This window comes from Aquarana catesbeiana, linkage group LG10 (assembly GCF_042186555.1).
Source record: "Aquarana catesbeiana isolate 2022-GZ linkage group LG10, ASM4218655v1, whole genome shotgun sequence".
In the NCBI taxonomy this organism is placed as follows: domain Eukaryota; kingdom Metazoa; phylum Chordata; class Amphibia; order Anura; family Ranidae; genus Aquarana; species Aquarana catesbeiana.
Window position 1 is genome coordinate 21547713 of NC_133333.1, and position 15778 is coordinate 21563490.

A 15778-nucleotide genomic window follows, 5' to 3' on the forward strand; every position below is an offset into this window, starting at 1 on the left:
CTTGTAGGACTTTTTCCAACATTTATTGGTTAATAGCACATTTGGGGAAAAACCTTGTTAGAAGGTACATCTTGTTCATGTTGCCACCAGCGGTGGCCCATTCATAAGGGGCGCAGGGGCTCTACCCCCCTCATCCATGCATCCAGGCCCCTAATCTACATGCGGGGCACCAGATGCATGGATTCCAATGGGTTTTTGTTTTGAAGCACATGATTAGAGCCAGAGGCTTTAATAGGCTTCAAAAAAGGGTGGGCTCGGGGTGCAGAGCACTACTGCACCCGAGCACACCCACTTGTGTGACAATAGTGAATATTCACTATTGTCACACTGATTCTCCTCCCAGCCAATCAGGAAGCTGTGAGACCCGTCACCCGATTGGCTGAAAGAACAGGTGATCCTATTGGACACCTCGGAGGAGGGGGGAGGAGATTCACGGTGGAAGCCGCCGTGATGCAGAGGAGGAGGAGACGCGATGGAAGCCACCGCCCGTAGGAGCGCTGCCCGTCCACGACCTAGATGGGGTAATTGCGTGGCTGGATGACCGACCTACTGACCAACCGTCCATGGGGAGGGGGGGTGCGGGTGACCCGACTGACCAAAAGCATGGGGTGGGGGGGGGGCGGGTATTGGGTGCCAGCCGACCAACCAGCCACCACTGAGTGAGATGAATGTTTGTACCAGCTGTACTTCCATACACATTCAAACATTTTTGTCTAGGATTTACCTAGAAATTGTGGACTCTTGAGTGACAGTTGGGTGAATCTTGGATGAAAACTTTAATAAATGGATCTCTTATTCTGCAAAACAAAACAGCTTTTGTGTATTTGTTTGTGTACTAGTAATTATTTTCCAAACATTTTAGATGAATAAATTCAGCAAGAAAAGACAGATCACAGCAGGAAGGTTGAAGCCTTTTCGGAGACCCGAGCTTCCACTGGTGCAGATAAACTTCATTTCTGCTGACACTTCTTCGGTGCTATAAGAATGGCTGCTGAGGTTGCAGAGGCTTTTTGTGGCACAACCACGAAATGTTGTTGACGTTGACATCATTCCTAAAAAAAAAAAATAGTTTTTCAATGTTAACCACTCCAATACCGGGCAATTTCACCCCCTTCCTGCCCAAGCCAATTTTCAACTTTCAGCACTATTACATTTTGAATGACAATTACTCATCATTGACGCATCATTGTACCCATATGACATTTTTATCATTTTTTTGAGACAGATAGAGCTTTTGTTTTGTGATATTTAATCACTACTGGGGTTTTTATTTTTGCTAAATAAACGAAAAAAGACTGAAAATTTGGAAAATATTTTTTTCTTTGTTTCTGTTATAAAATTTTGCAAATGGGTAGTTTTCCTTCTTCACGGACGTGCCTTTTTTTTTATAACACAGATCGCGTCTATACTATTTACCTGACATTGTTGTAGTATGCAGAAGGCACATGTTCTCATGGCCGGTGCATTGTATGGTATCTGAAGTGGAACACCAGGTGGAGTCAGCTGACTTGCAAGATTGGCACGTCAACCCATTGTTGGACATTGAATTGTACCATGGCACTAAAAGAAAAAGGAAAATAAAATTGCAGGTAATTACACTTACTTTAGTAATAAGGATAGAGAAGACAGACACCATACGCGGTCCTTCCAACAATGAAGATCTTAGAATGAGAAATGTGAAGGCCTAGCTCCTGGCTGTGCAAACCGGTAGTATGCAGAATGTACCTAGACTGTGCACACTTTAGTATTTACTAAAATATTTACATTCAGTATTTATATTCTGTACAAGCAGTAAAAGCATGGTACCCCCTTTGCTGTCAACTCCAAATCATGCCACTTCCTGATCATGTGGTCCTTGTGATTGGTTTGGTACCATAGTCACATGACTGGGAACCCATCCCAACAACTCTCGTAAACATAAAGCAATAATTCCGGATGGCTGCACTTTCAAAAACCCTTTTATTAAAGTTCCATGTGACAGGTGGTTAACAGATGGAGCAGGGGACAAAGAGGTAGATTAGTTTCACGCAAATGTAAGCACTTACATTACCTTAGCTCTCGTAAACAGTATGCAGCAAGGGCCTGACCCCTAGAGGCCTAATGGTGACCTCCAGAGTCAAGGAGAGCTTACATCCTTCTCTGTTGAGTGGGTTACCAGGCATGGTGGGTGTAATGCAAGAAGAAATGATGGGCGCCAGTCACTTTTTAAATGCGAACAATAGATTTATTGTCTCTTAACAGAACTGTGGGATAGAGGGTTAGGCCCAGGACACCCTTAAGTAGATGCAATGCTGATTAGCAGACTCCGAGTCTTCTATAGGTAGACAGCTATACAGGGGAAGGCCTCCAGCCGGATACCACTTCTGTATAGGTAGGACCACTGTCTCTTATGGCAACCAATCTTGTAACAGTCACTAACGGTAGTTTTACATAACTCTTGGTGACACAGAATAGTCCTTTACTTATCTCACAGTATCCCACTGTAGCTCTTCACTCACTGAGCTCCCAGTCTTTCACTAGACTTCCTGATCCCAGTCATCACTGGATCCCCTGAGGTCTTCCACAGCTATACCGCTGTATACTCCTCAAGCGTCAACCCAGCTATCCTGCTGGCTCCCTGGCTTGGCATTTGCTATTGCTTTCCCACTTCTTCACCATCCCCGGCTGGTGAGAAGACTGCTCTGATACTTGCTCAAGCTTACTCCCAGTAGTCTCTGGTAATAATGTGGATGGTCCCTTAGTGGCGACTGCTTCCCCTTTACCTCCGTCCACAACTGGTTCCCCATCCGGCTGAACCTTCACAACTCGGTTGGACTCCAATCCTGCAGTCCCAACCCCACGCTGCTTCTCCTGCTCCTGGATAGGCCTCAGGCAGCCTAGCAGTCAGGTGTCCCCAGGATAGACCTCAGGCTTCCGGCCTAGCAATCCGGGGCGACATAACACATCCACCCAGACAGCCGTCCAGGTGGCACAGAAAACCGATTATCTGACTCCACCCAAATAAATAGGTTCTCCCAGCAGGCCAAGGGACTAAAGAAACCCCTGCCAATTCACTGAGACACCCATCTATTCATGATCTGACCTTGCTAAGCCCTTGTCATTCTAATGTCACCAGCTACAGCGCCACCTAGTGACAGAATAGAAAAGGTGCAGCAATTCCAGAATTAGAGAGGAATCAGTGGATCTTCCAACAATTAACCAGGATAATTACGACCTGGCAAACTAAATTTGTTAACAACCTGCCTAAACTCCAGTATTTAGGAGCTTTTAGTGACAGTTTGGTCACTGTGCTGGGAGAGTGTCAATAAGCATGCCCTCAGTACAGCAAAATGGAGCTGGCTGACACATATATGCAGTGGCTCAGCATCAAAGTACACCCACCATACTGCTGCACATATGTGTTAGGTTGGCAGGAACACATTAAAACAAGCCTTCATTCACTTCTCTAGCACTCTCTGTAGGCACTGTGGAGAAATCTGTCTTCAAATTTGTCTTCACCCAGCAGTCAGCACTCTCCTCTTCCCTCCCATGTTTCAGGATGTGGTTGGGCCCTAGGCATCTTCACTTACAATCTAAGACTGCTGGTCCTGCATTGTATGTGATGACATTAGAGTTTAACTAATAGAGCACTGAAGAAAAGAGGACCGGTTGCACAGAGAGGAGGAAGACTGTGGGAGAGTGGGATAAGGTAAGTGTAGCACCCTTGTCCTAAACAGGGCTGATAATAAATGTAGCTGAGCTAGGTGGTAGCTAGCCTGGCTAATTTGTAGTCTATTGATCAAATGGGTTTCTCCTAAGCCTGGTGTTAACTGTAATTTCTCCCATTTGTCAATAGGTGGCACTGTTACCTTTGTCATCAGTGTGATGAATGACAGAGAATGCAGGTTATGAGTGTGTATACTTCTCTCAGCCAATCACCAGGAGCTTCTTTGGCTGCGGAGGATGCTGGGAGAAGGTATTCATTCGGTGGAGGTCAGATGATCTGGGTTTTTTCCACCCGAACTGCGGTCTGGGTGGGTGCGTGAGGAGCAGCTGTTGCGGTGTAGGCCTGAAGCCTGAGGCCTAACCACGTGTAAAAGGGCTCTGCCGGAGGGAGCCTGGTCGATGCCGGGAGGCATGAGATAGGAAGTTGCCAGAGGGTCAACACTTCTGACAGGTTGAGAGGGAGGGAGTTCTGAATGAGTATCAGAGGAGACTCTTCATAAGCCGGGGACTATAAAGTGGCTGGAAAAGCTTCAGGAGAGAACTCATCTGAGGAAATTCAGTGGGATACTGTGAGTTAAGTTGTTGCTACAGGAGACAGCTAAAGAATACAGATTGTTGGGTTCAGCTTAAAGGCACTTTTTCTGTGTTGCTGTCGGCATTGTTCTACTATTTGTCTGAGGCGTCTGCCAATTTGCTATTGCATTTGCCTACCCCTCTCTCCCGCATTTTCCTGTTAAGAGAAATAGCCCATCTTTCCACTCTGCACAGCTACCACCATGCCTAGTAACCTGCACCCAGAGGAGGAATATCAGCCCTCCCACTCTATGGGGGTCACCACCAGGCCTCTGGAGGTTGGGGAGAGCGCTACATAAGTAAAACTGTGTACCAGACAAAAATGAGCATTTAAACCCTGGCATTGAAGGGGGAGATCCACTGCATGTATAGTAGTAGAATGTTTCCCAGAGGTACCTGGACTGCCATACATATGCAGCCATTGGCCTTCATTGTTCTGTGCTGAGAGCACTATCCCAGCACACTGGCTGGTCTGTCACTTACAGCTCCCTTTCACTGCTTATATTTGGGAGTCAATGGGACAGGTTCCCAATCATGTGACTCCTGTGAAAGTCAAATACAGTGATCACATGATCAGGAACTCCACCTCTCAGAGTTAAAGTGGTTTTAAAGGCTCAAGGTTTTTTTACCTTTATGCATTTTATGCATGAAGGTAACAAACCTTCTCTATGCAGCAGCCCCCCTAATACTTACCTTACATCACGATGTGCACAAGAGCCTCCTCATTGGCTGAGACAGCAGCAGGAGCCATTGGCTTCTGCTGCTGTCAATCACAGCCACTGAGCCAATCAGGAGAGAGTGGGAGCGGGGACAAGCCACGGCTCTGTGTGTGAATGGACATGCATAGCAGCGGCTCAGGAGCGAGCCTGCTTGGGTACACCCATAGCAAGGTGCTTGCTCTGGGGGCACTCGGTAGGAGGGAGGGGCCAGGAGTACTGGAGGGGGACCCGAGAAGAGGAGGATCTGCTCTGCTCTGTGCAAGACCACTACATAGAACAGGTAAGCATAACATGATTGTTATTTAACAAAAACTGCCATAAATATCAAATTAAAACCAACCTAAAGTGATACTAATGTCTCATTTGTTTTCATTTAAAACACCAAACATGTCACACTTACCTGCTCTGTGTAGTCATTTTGCACAAAGCAGCTCAGATCCTATTCTTCTCGGGTCCCTCGCCAGCACTCCTGGCCCCTCCCTCCTGCCGAGTGCCCCTACAGCAAGCAGCTTGCTGGGGCGGGGCGAGCCTCTGCTCTGTGTGTCCATTCAAACAAGGAGCTGTGGCTCAACCCTTTCCCCTCTCTCTACTCATTGGCTCACTGACTTTGATTGATAGCAGCGTGACCCAATGGCCCCCTGCTGCTGTCTCAGCCAATGAGGGGGGAGAGTCCCGGACAGCCGAGACTCTTTTGCAACATTGCTGGATGAAGATGGGCTCAGGCAAGTATTAGGGGGGCTGAGGGGGGCTGAGGGGGGCTACTGCACACAGAAGGTTTAGATTTTAGAATCACTTTAAAGGGCTAGAGGGAGGCAGCAGCAATAGGTTAATGTCGATAGTCAGAGCATTTAACTTTTCAATAAAGTACTGCCAGGGAGGAAGTCAAGAAAGTCACTTACAGGAAGGAAACTTTGGTATGCAAAGACTGGTAGAACAACATGAAGTACCCATCCTCAATGTCACCCCGGATGGAAAGGTGGCACTTCCACTCAAACCACACTCGTCCTGAGGCAAACATGAGATCACATAGAGGTTTGTAGTATCGCAGCCTAGAATTAAACAAAACATATCATTTCCTGCCATGAATATAAACACATTTTTTAAAAGCAAACAAGTACTTAGCGCATTTAGGGATGGCTCACACCAAAAAGCGGTGCAGGAAAAGGCACGTTCCCACACTGTCTTCAAAATGCACTGCCTTCGCAACCTGCTGAAAAACATTGTTAACGGGCACCCCGATTGCAGAGCATTTACAGGCACCAGATCACATGGTGCCGTAATACCATACGATTTGGTGCAGCTCATTCTTCAAAAGTAATGCATGCACTACTTTTTGTGCATTTTGGTATGACTTGTAGCCCATTTAAATGGGCTGCAAAATTGCACTGCAGGGGAGCACACAAGAATTGCACAGGAACGTGGTCAATTCTGGCCTTATGCCCTGTACACACGATCAGAAATTCCGCCAGCAAAAGTCGGATGTGAGCTTTTGGTCAGAAATTCCGACCGTGTGTACATTCCATCTGACTTTTGCTGGCAGAATTCCAGCCAGCCAAAGATTGAGAGCAGGTTCTCTATTTTTCAGTCGGAAAAAGTTCCTATCCGAAAATGCGTTAGTCTGTATGCAATTCGGACACGCAAAAAATCACGCATGCTTGGAAGCATTGAACTTCATTTTCTCAGCTCGTCGTAGTGTTGTACGTCACCGCGCTCTTGACGGTCGAAAGTTCAGAGAACTTTCGTGTGACCGTGTGTATGCAAGGCAAGCTTGAGCGGAATTCCGTCGGAAAAACCATCCAAGTTTTTTCTGACGGAATTTCTGATTGTGTGTATGGGGCATAAGAGAAAAGAGTAAATATTTGGATGCAATGGGTAGGTATACTACAGTTATTTTACTATGATGTATTTTTTGATATGCACACAATAAATATATAGTCAAAACTTTTTTTTTTTCCTAATTTATATAGAGTAAGGAAAGGTTAGAATCCCTGTGAGATTTTTATTGCTATCTCTGTCCAGCTAGGTAGATTCCCTCTTCTGGTGACCGCTGCCACTGAGGCAGAGATAATAGAAAATCTAGAATTATAAGACAGTGGCCAATAGAAGTAGTGAGGGTAAAACCCTTATTTAGGACACCAGTTCTGGTGACAACAGTCTAAAGAGGGGATTTCCCCCACTTTGCAGAGATTTTCTTTCAAATTCTGTTGCATCTCTGGGGCAAAAAGTACAGAGAAATCTCTCTAACTGAATACAGATTGCATAAACTAAGGGGGTTCAACTCTTCTGTAGGAATCTGCTGCCCCCTACAGTTTGTAAATGTAAATACCTGTTCTTTTATTATACACAGTTTATTATGTATGCATTTCCTGTCTCTGGGAGGTTGGGTTAAAATACCCCAGAGGAAGCAAGTAGATAGAGAGGTTTTTGGAGACTACATGCCCACATACACGAGCTGTTGTTGTATTTTATCCAGGCCAGAAGCAGAGACTATTAGGTAATTGTTCATGTGTTCTGGTTATTGAACTGTAGCTGTCTATAACACCTTAATCTGAATCCTGGTGACAGACCAGTCTCTGTCCTATTGTTATTATCTTACATACACAGTGCCAGACAACTAGGTCTGTTGCTTATATATGTAGTGGTCACCTTCCTGTATATTAGTAGGTGAACATGTTTATTGCAATAGAAGTTATATTCAGCTCCTGTTATTTTAGTTATATGCAGCTCCGGTTATTTTAGGTATTTCTGGTCTGGGATTCTGTAGCTAGGTTGAGCTTAGGACTCGATCACCAGCATAGGCTAGAGCCAGGTTAGGCATCCAGGCAGCCACTTCTGGTAGTTAGAGGTCCAGTTATGTGACATATTAGACACTATTAGGGACTAAGAACAGAGTGAATAGAGTAACTCCAGTGGCGTCTGGTGGTATATTTAGGGGGGTGGCAAACAAAGCACCCACAGCCACCCCCGTGGGTCGGTTGGTTACATAGCTGTCAGTTCAGGCTCAGTACAGTACTCACACTGGGGACTGTTGCTCCTCTCTGCCCATACTCTGCATGGCTCTGATCAACAGCTCCATGGCCGTGAAACTCTCCAGCAGCTCCAGAGCCCTCCGCTATACTGTCCCCACCCTGCTCCTCCCTATTCCTCCTCCTAGGACAATGGACTCTTTTCTCCTTTAGGCCAATTAGGACCCGCTTCCTCAGTGTGTTCCTCAGTGTGACAATAGCGAATATTCGCTATTCGCTATTGTCACAAAACTGGGTGGGCTCAGGGCATAGTGCTCTGCACCCCAAGCCCACCCTTTTTTGAAGCCTGTTAGAGCCTCAGACTCTAATCATGTGCTTCAAAAAAGAAAAAAACCCTGTTGGAATCCATGTGTCCTGGCGCCCTACATGTAGATTAGGGGGCCAGACGCATGGATAGGGAGGACGGCGCCTGTGCACCCCTAATGGACGGGCTGCCACTGGGAAGCTCTTAGTTTCAGTGTCACACCAGAGTTTCTGTGTATGAGAAACTGCATTCCAGTTGAGTTGTAGAATGGCTCCTCATCACTGCAGATTTTGTCTTCAGGTCTCTGACAAAAATACGAATGCCACATTGTGATGATCCCCAAGGGCCCCTGCAACTGGACTTTGCTGCAATGTACTTCAGGATGTATCTCTATTAATAAATATATACTGTATACCTGGGTATATACCTGGGTATATGTGCAGAATTCCGTCATGACTATTGTTGAGCCCTGATAATACCTGTGTGTACATTAGAGGTATGTACAATTATTATTCTTGTCTTATATACAGCTTGTATTATTTCCATATTGGTGTGCATCTACATACTTACGATCAATGTTATATCCTGGTTGCAGTGCCATTTCTCATAACATTCCCCCACTCCCAAAAGAGCGCTACACTTCCTTGCTGTTTTCAAAAATTAAAAAAAAAAAAGTGTTGGCTATACATATGCTGTAATCTAATGACAGCGTCACTTTAAGGGGTGATTATTTATTGGCTACTATAGGTGACTGTTGTTTGTGCATTGCATATCTGTTGTATTGTTTGGCGACATTATTACAGAAACATTGCGCAAGACAGAAAAACGGTGATGGAATAAATGACCCCTAATTCCTAAATATGTGGTGTCAGCCCTGCCTACTCCACTTTAATGGATTACAAGGAGCATAGACCTACCGTCATTTCCCCCTCCCCCTCTTCTTCTCCATAACCCCTCCTTATCATCATCTCCATCGTCCTCATCTCTATAACCCCTTCTCATCTCCATAAACCCTCCTCATCATCATCTTCCCCCCTCCTCATCACCATAACCCCTCCTCATCATTATCTCCCCCTCTCCTCATCTCCATAACACTTCATCACCACCCCTTCTCATCTCAATAACCCCTCCTCATCATCATCTTCCCCCCTCCTCATCTCAATAACCCCTCCTCATCATTATTTCCCCCTCTCCTCACCTCTATAACTCCTCCTCATCATTATCTCTACCTCTCCTCATCTCCATAACCGGTCATTCCCCCCCCCCCCTTATCTCCATAACCCCTCCTCATCATTTTCTCCCCCTCTCCTCATCTCCATAACACTTCATCACCTCCCCTTCTCATTTCTATAATCCCTCCTCACCATCATCTTCCCCCCTCCTCATCTCAATAACCCCTCCTCATCATTATCTCCCCCTCTCCTCATCTCCATAACACTTCATCACCACCCCTTCTCATCTCAATAACCCCTCCTCATCATTATTTTCCCCTCTCCTTATCTCTATAACTCTTCCTCAACATTACCTCTCCCTCTCCTCATCTCCATAACCGGTCATCTTCCCCCCCTCATCTACATAACCCCTCCTCATCATTTCTCCCCCTCTCCTCATCTCCATAACACTTCATCGCCACCCCTTCTCATCTCAATAACCCTTCCTCATCATTATTTCCCCCTCTCCTAATCTCTATAACTCCTCCTCAACATTATCTCTCCCTCTCATCATCTCCATAACCGGTCATCTTCCCCCCCTCATCTACATAACCCCTCCTCATCATTTTCTCCCCCTCTCCTCATCTCAATAACCCCTCCGCATCTCTATAACCCCTCCTCATCATTATGTCTCTCTCTCCTCATCTCCATAACTGTTCATCTTCCCCCTTCATCTGCATAACCCATCCTCATCTCGATAACACTTCATCACCTCTGCTTCTCATCTCAATAACCCCTCATCATCATCTCCCCTCTCACCTCATCTCTATAACCCCTCCTCATCATTATCTCCCCCTCGCCTCATCTTTATAACTCTTCATCACACCCCCCCCCCCCATCTCAATAATCCCTTCTCAATATCATCCACCCCTTCCTCATCACCATGACCCTTCATCATTATCATCTCCTTCCTCCTCAACTCCATAACCCCCATTTCATCATCTCCCTTCAACTCATCATACTAACTGATGCCCTTAAAGCTCTACCATCAAATACGCATTTGAAGGTTAGCACCAGTTTTTGTATTTAAAAAAAAAAAGAAACTTACCATAACCGGTTTCTGAGTATGCAACTCCACAAAGAGAGTCAGAAGGACAACTTACATTGGAACCGACACACGACTTTGATCGAGATATACACTGAGTGCATAAGAGAGAGCAGCCTAAATAGAGAGAAATCACAACACCAAGTGAGTAGCAGTCCTAGAAGCCCTTTTATCATTTACTAAAAAGGGATTTACCTAATTGAGTACCGGCCTTTAATACCCCTTCATTACCGGCCATTTTTTAGTTTTCAGCACTATGGTAGTTTGACTGACAATTTCGCAATCATGCAAAGCTATTAACAAATTAGGTTTCCAGATAGCGATTTCTTATAGTAGTATTAAGTAAGTTTTGTGTTTTTATTTTTTTACTATAAAAAGAAAAAAATGAACAAACATTTTGGAAAAAAGAAAAAAAACGTTTTCTTTACTTTGTGTTAGAAATTAAAATGGCAGGATAGTAGAGATTTGAAGTGATTTCTCAACAAAATAAAGGTTGGAGATATGGATGAAAGAGTTTTCTTTGCATATTAAAAGTGAATTAAACAGTGTTTTCAGTTTCTGGTGCTCAGATACAGTTTCATTTCTCTTTAAACACGGAGTTAGAGAATGGTGCACTAGAAAAATGAATGTATGGGTTATACATAGAGGAAGAAGAGGGTGAAGGGGTTAATTTACAGGTCACATACAGTGGCAGGATGGAGGTAAAAGGGCTAATGTGTAGGATAAGGGAGGTGAAAAGGTTAATATAGAGGTCACATGACGACAGTATGCAGATATGATGTGTTGGAGAAGAGGGGGGCATGAAAGGGTTAATACATAACAGTAAGTTATGTATGCATAACTTACTGTATACACGACTAAACATAATAATAATAATAATAAAGGCTTACTTCAACCTATAATTTATGAACAAAAGTTTTTTGTTTTTTTTCCAACCAAGAGCAATATCACTGTATTATCTTACACTATATATATATATATATATATATATATATATATATATATATATATATATATACATACACACACAGTATATAATATTCAAAAATTCTACACATTACTCCATTACTCAGCTTGATTAACATTTAGACCAAGAAACATAGATTATCATGTGTATGTAGCCTTTCTTCAAAATTATGTTTATCCTTGAAAATCTAAGGGGGTGTCCAGATAGAAAACAGGGAAAGAACCCAACACCCAGAGATCAACAAACAGCAGCTACAGGCCTGATATTCCTCCACGCCTTTATCCAGACCCTTTGCCGCTATCTGTCTTTCTCGAGACCCTGAATTTTCCCTACCTCACCAAGAATCTCACACACCACCACTGGAACAGGAAGGACTTTCTGCCGAAGGGATACCATGACACCGTGCATTCCAGGTGTAATATCGGACTACTAAGCTGACTACAAAAAGAGTGTCCAAATCAAATCCATTTGTGATTCTGCAATGCTCAATGCACCCACTCAGCATAAGACATGCTAGGCAAGAAAGGAATATTCAGAGCCCCCCCCCCCCACCTTTTTATAGACTTCTACATTGAAAGGGCACTGAAGCAAGAAGTGGTCCATGGTTTACACTTCACCCTGACACTCCACTCTTGGACAACTATGATTGTCCAAAGAGCGGCACTTCACGTTCCCCCTCACATAGAGCCTATCGTGGAAAGTGAGCTAGGCCTGGTCCCTAAATTTCAAGGGAATCCGCTCAGAATTTATCAAATGTAAACTTTCCCTCATAATATGACCTGGGCAATCCCTTAAGGCCAGTGGCACATGAAACACAGTATCCTTGATCTTCTCACCCAGGAGTCTCCTAGGGAGGGACCTGATATCCTCTGCTGTCACATGCCACCATGTAAGAATTTTCAGGCACGGGGCAACATAAGCCGGGAGCTTACCATGCTTGACCCTTAGGCCTTTCACTGGCCCGCCACTCTCCCAATAGCCCAGAAAAGGTCTAAACCAGATCTGGAAAATACCTACCCATCCAGGTGGTCTCTCTGCTAGCATGTTACCAAAATTATGTTTCAAAAAATCAGAGCGAAGAACACAACTGGGTTGACCATCCCTAGGCCACCCTTCCACCTAGATAGGTAAGTCACATTCCGCTTCACAAGATTCAGCCTGTTCCCCCATAATAATTGGAAGAAACAACTATAAATCCTGGTATAGCAAGACTCTGGCAAGATGCAAACAAAGCTGACATACAGAAAGGTAGAAATCAGGTAGGTCTTAATCAAGTCCACCCTTTCCCTCAAGGAGAGCTGCCACCCTTTCCAGCATTTTACCTTGACATCAGCATCATTCAGCCTGGCTTCCCAATTTGACCTACTGTAATCATCAGGGACAAACTCGATGCCTAATACTTTGACTTTCTGCTGAGGCCTCGGGTAGGTGTCCGGAAGTGCAAAGCTCTCACCTTCCTCACTCATCCAAAAAAAGTCACTTTTATCACGGTTGACCTTGGATCCTGATGCCTCGGAATACTGCTCTATAACTGAGACCACCTCCTGCACCTCCTCTGTCCGACAGATAAAGACAGAAACGTCATCAGCATAGGCTACAACCCTCAAGGGCGGCTCACCAGTAATGCCCACCAGCACCCCACACAACGGTCCGCTCTCTAGCCTTCTGATGAATGGGGTCGATTGCGAAGATGTATAGCAAAGGGCTCAGCCGACACCCCTGGCGCACCCCGATCCAACCCTGAAGGGCCGTCCAACCCAACTGTTAACAAGCATGAAGCTCTCTGCCTCTCTGTATATATTTTTTTTCCCTCAGTTTAGGCCGATATATATTCTTCTACATATTTTTGGTAAAAAAATAAAAAAAAAACAATAAGTGTATATTGATTGGTTTGCACAAAAGTTATAGCGTCTACAAACTAGGGGATAGTTTTATGGCATTTTTCTTCCTTTTTTTTTTTTTTGCTAGTAATGGCGGCGATCTGTGATTTTTTTATCGTGACTGCGACCGGACAGATCGGACACTTTTGACACTATTTTGGGACCATTAGCATTTATACAGAGATCAGTGCTATAAAAATGCACTGATTACTGCAGAAATGACATAGGCAGGGAAGGTGTTAAACACTAGTGGGCGATCAAGGGGTTAAGTGTGTCCTAGGGAGTGATTCTAACTGTGGGGGGAGGGGCTACAACTCACATGACAGCGATCACTGCTCCCGATGACAGGGAGCAGTGATCTCTGTCATGTCACAAGGCAGAACGGGGAAATGCCTTGTTTACACAGGCATCTCCCCGTTCTTCCGCTCTGTGACATGATCGCGAGCACCCGGTGGACATCGAGTCTGCGGGACCCGCGGTCACGGAGCACGCGGAGGGCCCACAATGCCGCTTCTTAAAGGGGACGTACCTGTACGCCCATTTGCCCAGCCGCGCCCTTTTACCGACGTATATCGTTGTGCACTGGTCGGCATGTGGTTAATGTGCAATGTATGTTCATTGCTAAAAATCATTATTTTTTATTAATTTGTTACTGGTAAAGTTCCGCTTTAATCACATGTACTTTGCAAAACACATTCATTTGTTTGTTTTTGCTTTCATATCAGCTGGAACTACTCTTCAAAGCAAAACTCACAAGAAAGTAAAAATCATTAAGTAAGAAGTGCCTGGGCACATTTATCATTCTCCTCCTACATGTCCAGGATGGGAGCTGTCCATATTCAGCCCTAACATTAGAGATCTAGCATGGCTCCTTCACCCCTTGCAATACCCACATCTTACTTTCGAAATGTACATAATTTGGGTTTTACAGTAATTTCCCTAAAATCTTGAGTAAAAATCAAAAGATTTTTTGCAAGCTGCAAATTTTTTTTTTTTTGGCAAGATGCATTGTAACGGGGAAGGCATTTTTTTAAGGGTGCAATGGGCTTTAAATGGTTCCCCCTTTGGAAAACCCTGGACCTGTTTTCTTAGTAGCCTTGTTATAGTATTTATTTATTTTATTTTATTTTTTTTAATATTGTTATAATATTTATTTATTTATATTATTTTTTACAGAAAAAAAAAAGAAAATCACAGTAAATAAAATTCAATTTCACAAATCCAGTGCTTTCAATTTGTAGCTGCATGTAGCACAAGTTGCAAACAGAGCCTGGGACTTGGTGCAGATCTTTGAGTACTCAGAATAATAATTATTAAAAATAAATAAATAAATAAAAGCATGTTCAAGCTTTTACATTTTTAGTAAATTGGTTTAGATGAATTAGATCAGTTTAATGTTGACATACCGTTCTGTTATTAGTTTTAGGAGAGTTTATATGCCTATCCTGCCTCCATCTAACAACTGCATTATTTTCTCCATTAGCTCATCCCCCACAGCTATTACCCTTTTGTATAACTTGACCCTCCCTCCTAGATTGTAAGCTCTAACGAGCAGGGCCCTCTGATTCCTCCTGTATTGAATTGTATTGTACTTGTACTGTCTGCCCTAATTGTTGTTGTAAAGCGCTGCGTAAACTGTCGGCGCTATATAAATCCTGTATAATAATAATAATAATAATAATAATATACCTTAACAAATAAAAAAATATATATAAAAAAAAAAAATAAAAAAAAAAATCTATAAATGACATTTATAAATTATTTCAAAAAGATATTAATAAACACTTACCAGATGCTGCCAAAGCCAAGAGCACACCAATAATATGTAAGAATGATGACATTATGAGAGCCTGCAGTACATCTACATTGGTAGAAGGGACATCTGTCTCTGTTTGCTGGAGAACGCCTTGCTTATTGTGATTTGGGTGTGGTAATGTTTGGACCAGTTACAAATAATATTTCTGCATCACAAACATTACTGACAATGTTTTTTATTTATTTATTTATTTATTTATTAATGCCTTTGAGTTCTATTCCTTTAAATGGACACTGGATTTCCTAGTCTGAAAATGCATTAGAGTTTGAAAGTCTTATTACCATCTGAGAGATTAAAATTTAATATTCTTATACATTAAAGTTGTTTTTTTTTTTGCATAGCAAAATGTGGGGTGGGGCCCTATACAAAACCATTAAAGGTCCTCCAACTGCCTCTCTAATCTCCATCTAAAAGACAAAACAGGGGTCTCCAACCTAAAAGGGGCAAGGACCAAGTGGAGAGTCACATCTAAATGAACAAAGTAATACATTTTTTTTATGTGTTTAGTGATATTGTTTTGCAAAAACATATTTTATTTGCTATGCAATCTATAGACAAAAAGATGTAACAAAATTTGGCATTTTTTTCTACT

The 15778-nt window shown here is 43.4% G+C and overlaps 1 protein-coding gene across 1 annotated transcript; it reads right to left on the reverse strand.

The window, feature by feature from the left end:
- Positions 1 to 757: 757 nt before the first annotated feature.
- On the reverse strand, positions 758 to 15530 carry LOC141109946 (phospholipase A2 inhibitor NAI-like). Its single transcript, XM_073601200.1, has 5 exons — positions 15160 to 15530; positions 10527 to 10640; positions 5897 to 6046; positions 1417 to 1560; positions 758 to 1052 (listed from the first exon to the last, which is right to left on the reverse strand). Exons 1-5 carry the CDS (start codon positions 15209 to 15211, stop codon positions 859 to 861), a joined length of 654 nt encoding a protein of 217 aa, XP_073457301.1. The 5' UTR covers positions 15212 to 15530; the 3' UTR covers positions 758 to 858.
- Between the last annotated feature and the right edge of the window lie 248 nt (positions 15531 to 15778).

What these genes read in the sequence shown, in the direction of transcription:
- LOC141109946 (XM_073601200.1), bottom strand. Translation starts at nt 15,211, where the DNA reads ATGTCATCATTCTTACATATTATTGGTGTGCTCTTGGCTTTGGCAGCA. An exon ending in CTTGGCTTTGGCAGCATCTG is followed by an intron (nt 10,641 to 15,159) that starts GTAAGTGTTTAT and finishes CTCTCTATTTAG; the next exon opens with GCTGCTCTCTCTTATGCACT. An exon ending in CATACCAAAGTTTCCTTCCT is followed by an intron (nt 1,561 to 5,896) that starts GTAAGTGACTTT and finishes TTTTTCTTTTAG; the next exon opens with TGCCATGGTACAATTCAATG.